Source organism: Silurus meridionalis, chromosome 1 (assembly GCF_014805685.1).
Source record: "Silurus meridionalis isolate SWU-2019-XX chromosome 1, ASM1480568v1, whole genome shotgun sequence".
Classification (NCBI taxonomy): domain Eukaryota; kingdom Metazoa; phylum Chordata; class Actinopteri; order Siluriformes; family Siluridae; genus Silurus; species Silurus meridionalis.
In genome coordinates, this window is record NC_060884.1 from 23,786,247 (window position 1) to 23,793,387 (window position 7,141).

General features: G+C 37.5%; 1 protein-coding gene across 1 annotated transcript; it reads left to right on the top strand.

The window, feature by feature from the left end:
* The first annotated feature begins 693 nt into the window (after positions 1-693).
* gpr17 (G protein-coupled receptor 17) lies at positions 694-5,566 on the top strand. Its single transcript, XM_046847556.1, has 2 exons — positions 694-1,178; positions 3,358-5,566. The coding sequence occupies exon 2, from the start codon at positions 3,360-3,362 to the stop codon at positions 4,383-4,385; it is 1,026 nt and encodes a 341-aa protein (XP_046703512.1). The 5' UTR covers positions 694-1,178; positions 3,358-3,359; the 3' UTR covers positions 4,386-5,566.
* The last annotated feature ends 1,575 nt before the right edge of the window (positions 5,567-7,141 follow it).

Consider the following 7,141-nt stretch of genomic DNA (forward strand, 5'->3'; position numbering starts at 1 on the left):
AGGAGTTTTGTCGTGTACCAAAAGTAGACATGCCGGCTCTTCTGCTTTTGTGTGATTCTTTATTCCGGTTTAAATGGTCACACCACACTGTTTTGCTTCAGAGCAAAAACATGGGTACACACAGTATAAAGAGGGGGGGTGTTAAATGCAGAGGCTTGGATGTAGACCAATTAAGAATTGGCAGTGTATTATTATGCAAAGCCAAGAGGCGGACAGGGAGCCTATATAGTGGCTTCATTCAATGAGTGAACTGTATTTGAATATCGATGAGGACACGCCTGATTAGAGCAGAAAGAGGCGATGTGTGCCTTACACAGCTGTGGCACTTAAGCAGAAAAGACAGATTATTAGCACTATTAGGCCTTCTTTACACATCTGTCCCAAGATCATGTGATGAGATTATTTTTACACTCTGCTGCCCCAGTCTCTGATTCTCCCCCAACACACAGCAGGCCTCAAAGCAACAAGGCCCCCAGCTTGTCTATGCGATCTTGTTTTTCTCTCAGCCTGTAGGCATTCCTTTACCATGAAGTGAGCTCCTTGGGGGGGTGTTTCTCTGTCTGGTTTAAGAATGGATCATCTCATCAGCTCAATTTATAAACGGGCCTGTCAAATGCTGCCTCTGTCTTGAATGTATTGATATGCTTGTAGACTAAGGCATTTTAGTAGCTTTAAGAGGGACCTCGGAGCATGAAGCTAGACTCTGTTGCCATGGCACTGTGTTCGACCTCACATTGTAAAGGCATGCCATTATTCTGTCTCTGCCAAAATGCACCGCATCTTCTGACTCAAGCCTTTGTGGCTTGCACAAGTGGCTCTCAGAGGAGAATGGCATTGCGAAAAAAGACTGAGGTCAGAGGTCACGTCAGAGCCATCCCATCGGGCTTGCTTTTGTGTAATCAAATTTGTCGCGGGCACAAAAAGCGCCACAGTAAAATATCTGGAAAAGATTGCATTGCAAGGACGGAGCAGTTCATTCGTTCGTTTGCCTTGTTCTCCACCTCGTCTTTACTCCTCCACAAATGCTGCATGTAGCAGAAACTGCTGGATAACCCTTCTGCTCTCACAGCAGCTGTTAACAAACCTATGTTCAGAGCCAAACTACACCCTCTGTACTTTTCTCTGCGACACTCACCCTAGACTGCACTGCTGAACAGAGTCCAGTGGAACCGACACGGGTGAGTGTTGATCTCTTTCTCACTGGTAGTGTGTAATTGTTTATTTACCTTTGGTTTGCTTCTTTTTTTATCTGATATTTTTGGCTCGAACTATTAGTTTCTCAAAGTATTAGAATCTGAATGATAGTTTCCATCAAATGATCACAATGCAAATTGAATATAACAATGAATATGTAGATAATGTAAAGAAAAATGATTACAAATTATTAATTTGCCCCTTAAGTTTCTCTTGTCTGTTTTCATAAATGTATTTAATCTGAACTTATATAGACTGGACTGCTTATAAATTCTTCATAAATCTTTTTAAAATAACTGGTTTTATAATTATAGAAGGCAAATGATTGTTTTCCTTGATTTGTTTATTTATTTTATATAAGTATTTTTTCAAACTCATTTTCATATAAAGCTAGCAACTCATTTAAACATATCTAGGCACACATAGTCTCTACTATAGATTAACATTGTTTTATCTCTTAATCCAACTCAATCCAACTCACACATTCCATTTCTTTTGTGCTGACAGTTTTGCACATCTGTGGCAAAGTTCTCATTGGCTTCCTTTAATCATGTTCTAAAAAGCTTTTTCCCCCTCTGAAACTCTTAGAAACAGAGGTCAGAGGTCATTATGGCAGGTGTTCTGTTTTGGAGTGTTTTCTTTAGACAGGCAGCTGTCACACTCTTGCATACTGTACTTTGCACACCATTCATGATCTTCCCCTGAGAAAATGGCCTAATGCAGAGTCCCACAGATTGCTTTAGGACCCTTTAATCATGTGCTTATGGACAAGAGCCATCTCCGTGCACAAAGAGCTCAGCTCACATACTCAGCCTTCTCTGTTTACCTGAGACTAAGGCTTTCCGCTGGCGGAAAAAAAAGTACAATCTGGTGTAACCATTCTCCTGACAATAGAGTTTTGTAACAGTCTGCTTTAATTTGTCTCAATTACATATCGTTTTAGATCTTAAATATTCGCCCCCGCAATTACTACCACCCACTTCAACATCTTCACAACACAGACCCTAAAGATTTGAAACACTCCTTGATGCACACCCATTTCACAATTTTTGGAAGTTTTGATAATATTGATGCTTGGACTCCCCATTTTTCCTTAAACCAGCAATAAATCAATTTTAAGTGTTTCTTGGCAAGAATCTTATTACTGGATGAAAATCTTTGTTTTGAGCCCATTTGATTTATTTTCCACTTATTATGTAAATAAAAAGAACATTTTAAAATGTAATGAATCTAGAGTGACTGAAACGGATTTTGCAATGTTGTTAAAGCATTGATGTCCTTCAGTGCCAAAGTCAAAATTTGGAACACAACTTTTAAAATAAGCTTTTTAAATCCCTACATCTTGATCTTGTAAATTGTTTTAGATTAATAATAAAAAAGGACACTGCAGCATACCCTGAGCTGAAAGCATCATGAGTTTAGTTGGAATTTGGAAAATGCAATTCTATCGTTATTAAAAATTTATGTTAGGTCTTAAGAAAAGTTTAACAGTAGTAAATTGTTATACGAATTTGTCACTGTAAGTTCTACATGATATTAGGTTGTGTGGACACAGACTATGTGGAACCATAAAAAAAAAATAGCAGGGTGTAGCACTGAAGTCTCAAGACAAAGGTGCGGCCTTCATATATAACCCACCATACGCCAACAACCATCTGCCTGCATCTGCACAGTCTCCTGAGACCACTTCTCCTGTTTCTCAGAGCTGTATCACTGCCAAATGCCCAAACATGCTCCTTCCTAAATTCAGCAAAGCACATTGAACACCAAAACATTCACTCCTTTTGAAATCTTCTTGTGAACTCTAATGCTTGCATTAGAACAGATTCTTTAGAGCATAATTCTGACCTTGAAGAGAATCCTGTTGTTTTTAGATTTAATCAGTGTGACCTACAAAACTGATTTTGAGCAAGAATGAGAACAACAATAAGAAATGTAGTGCTCAAAGTGAAAGTCTAGAGAAGTGCTCTTTCTATAATGTGACATTTTAATGAAAACTCATTATTTATTACTTCAACTGTCTCAGGTTTAATTTTATTTCCAGAACTGCATGAGGTTGACGTAAAGATTGTAATATATTTGGGTAATGAAATGCCTTATAATATATTGCAGCAATTATTGGTTTAAACAGCCATTTTTTTTTCTCTTTCTCTTTTCCTCTAGTTATGATCATGGAGGCTTTTCCCACCGTGCTTTTCCCACTGCTGTCCAATCAAACGACTGAGAGTTGTGAGCCTGTAGACAACACAGTGGAGAATCTCTTCTTTGGCCTCTACTACATTATAGTCTTTCTCCTCGCACTGAATGGCAATAGCCTTGCCCTATGGATCTTCTCTCGTCAGAGAGGAGTCTCATCTCCAGCTAATGTTTTCTTAATGCATCTTGCTGTAGCTGACCTCTCCTATGTTATTATTTTGCCTCTGAGAGCCACATACCATTTGACAGGAGGTCATTGGCCATTTGGAGAGGTTCCTTGCCGCCTAGCTGGGTTCCTTTTCTATGTAAACATGTATGCCAGTCTTTACTTTTTGGCTTGTGTGGCTGGCGATCGATACCTTGCTGTGGTACATGCTGTGAGCTCACTGAAATTTCGCCATGCCCGGTTTGCCCATATAACTAGCTTTGCCCTGTGGGGTCTTGTAATTGTAGCCATGGCTCCACTATTGGTGACCCAGCAGACCATAGAAGCAAACGGGACCACGGTGTGCTTGCAGTTGTATAGAGAGAAAGCTTCCCAACGAGCCTTAGTATCCCTCATTGTTGCATTCACACCTCCTTTCCTGGCCACACTATCGTGCTACGTACTCATAGTGAACAATCTAAGAAAGGGTTTGAGGATGGAGCCGGCACTGAAAGTGCGAGCACTGCGTACAATCGGCCTGGTCATGCTAATTTACGTAGTGTGCTTCCTGCCATACCATGTGAGCCGCGCCACGTTTATCCTGGGTTATGGACATCCTGATTTGTCCTGCCAGACACAGAGAGGTCTTGCCCTCGCTAATCGTCTCACCTCATCCCTTACCTGTCTAAACGGAGCTCTGGATCCACTAGTCTACCTTTTTGGAGCAGAGAAATTCAGAGGTACTATACAAAGACTCCTGTGCAGGGATAAATCAGGTGGATCTGCAGCTACAAGTGGAGATCTTAAGGGCACTCATGAGAGTTCCTTAAGTGCAAAGTCTGAATTCTGAGAAAACAGCATTTTAATGTATATTCCAGTATATCCAGTTATCTATAAGACAGGCTACATACTGTTTTGTTTAATTTTATACTTTTGAGGTCTTTATATAATGAAGTATTCAGACACTGGGTTCGGGTTTGTAGACATTTGAACAAAATTAAAAGTGTTCATTTTGCTGGTGTGTGATTTTTCTTAACCGGAAATGAAAAGAGGAAGTTATGCAAATGTCAAAGACATTAGCCAGTTGATTTTTTTTCTTTTAATTTGTCTGCAAGTACTTGTACCTAAAAATAAAAAGAAAGGAAAAATGTAACATAATACTGTCCATTAACATCAAAAGTTACATTTTAATATTTTTTTTTTAATCTACAATCCAGCTTTATAATCAGATTTTCTAGTATAGGCTCTGGATCTACTGTGTCCCAGACCATCATAGCTTTCTAAAAGTAAGCGAGCGAATAAAAGTAACAGATGTGAGCAATCAGAAGACACATTAAATCTAACATTTCATTTAATTTACTAACAACAATCCGCTGACAAATTATATTTAAAGATTAAATATAAGATTTTTAAAGATTTAAACAGCTTTTTGTAGTGCTCACAGCACACTGTTGTAGTTCGACAAACATTACATATTAAAAAAATTTATCTGACCTAACTCATCGAATTAATGGGTACATAGTATATATATATCTTTCATTAGCCAGCATTTATATTTGTTATTAGCCATTACTTTTATTTCATTATCTTTATGTTTGCTGATGTTTAAGACTCATGTGTCATGTAAAGAAAATCACCACAAGGCAAAGGATATTGCAATGTCATAACAGCTGCTTTTGAAAATAACTATGTGCATATACAGATCTTCATATAATCTGAGCAGATATTTGTTCAAAATGTGTTTTTAGCAATACTGTTGTACTAGAGCAAGCCTTTTATACTCTGCAGTACTTATGTAGCTTTGCAATTGTACATATGCATTACATAACACATTGTACCTCTTTTGATTTGATATATGTAATCACCTTGATGTGCTTATTTTGTCTCAGTGAATAAGAAGTTATTTATTGTTCCTTTTCATTGGAGGTGATGTTTTCGGCACTTATATCACTATATTTCAATATTGCTGTATAAAGCGTGCTAGATGCACCATTTTGTAATCATGTGTAAATTAAACCCTGTTATTTTTGGTTTGCTTTTGAAGAGTTTTTTTTTTTATGGAATTCACAACAGCAAAGTACATTATTGCTAATACATTTATATGTACATATTTACCCAACTCAATTTGGAGATTGTATATTGGTTGCAAGATGTATCACATGAGTTTCAAACAGCAGTGAAGATTCTTACAAGTTTTTACATATCAAATGTTTTCTATTTTTGTTGTGTCTAACCTGATCGAGCCATGTGACCATTTCAGAGTAGAAATAGGATGCATTGTTACAACAGGTGAAAGATAAACGTCAGACAGGGTCGTTTATTAACAGCATGTGAGCTTTCACATGCACTCTTACACATTCTTCAGTGTGGCTATTGCTAATGTGTGCCCATGAATGCTGAGAGAAAGTGAATGTGTGTGTGCATGTGTGCATGTGTGTGTGTGTGTGTGTGTGTGTGTGTGTGTGTGTGTGTGTGTGTGTGTGTGACAAAGAGAGCAAGAGAAAGAGAGAGAGAGAGAAAGAGAGAAGCATGAAGTATGGAAACCCCCATGCAGAAAGTGCACTTGGGTTCTCTTTTTACATCATGTGACTCGAACTGTAGATTGTCAGCAGAAAGCTGCTTTCTTTCTTTCCGTCTCACTCACTTTCTCACACAGTGAGGTATCCTCCCCTGTCACCGCTAATAGAGAGAATGTATCTAGAGTTTGAGGAGAGTGATTCGCTCACTTATGATCCTATCTTGTGCTTTCATGATTCCTACATGCATTTGAAATCAAATTACGAATAAGAGAATGCAGATAAGGTTTTGAATGCATGGGATGGATCTCTGTGGTTAAAAACCAGAATATGTAGCACTCGGAAGAAAGAACAATCTCGATCAAAATTTTGTATGGAAGGACAAGAAAATGTTTACTATGTATCAGCAAAATTTGTTACTATTTTAGAAACACGACTGTGGGTCTCATTGTAGGCATAAAACAATTCTTATTCTCAAATTTCTCCTCCACAAGCATTTTGAAACATCAGCTATCAAGAAAATAGCTGTTTATATGTAGGATGAACAAATATATCAACTCAAATCCATAGCAAATCTATGTTCTTTCAGGCTTCCTGTCACAGTTTTCATGATTCCACAGTCTGGGCTAGAAAGAAATCAGCCATCTATATCATGCTGTATATTTTGACTAATAACTATTGGTGGTGCTGTTGTTCTCAGTTCAAAAATAAAAAGTAGAACTTTTATTTTAAGCCATTACGATGCCAGGAAAGAAAGAGGTGTTAGCCCTGCTAGTCCATTTATTTCACTGTTATACAGTATCAATTACCCTTAATAGATCTATCTATATGAGTCTTTAGTAGTAAAAGTACTGTATGGTTGTAACCATAATATTGACCTAATTTTTAAGGAAGCCACCTTTTTGTTATTGTCAATAAAAGGTCAATACAATAATATTGTTTATTCTATGTACCATTACAATTGCGCTATTAATCCATAGTTTTAACTGGACCTTTCTTATCTTTATTAGCTAAGATTTAAGATTTTGGCTTGAGTTTACAAAACTTGGTTTAGCATTCTAAAATATCACAGAATATAGTAAAGTATATA

Bases quoted from the DNA above. Each gene is read 5' to 3' on its own strand.
- gpr17 (XM_046847556.1), top strand. From the start codon at position 3,360: ATGATCATGGAGGCTTTTCCCACCGTGCTTTTCCCACTGCTGTCCAAT.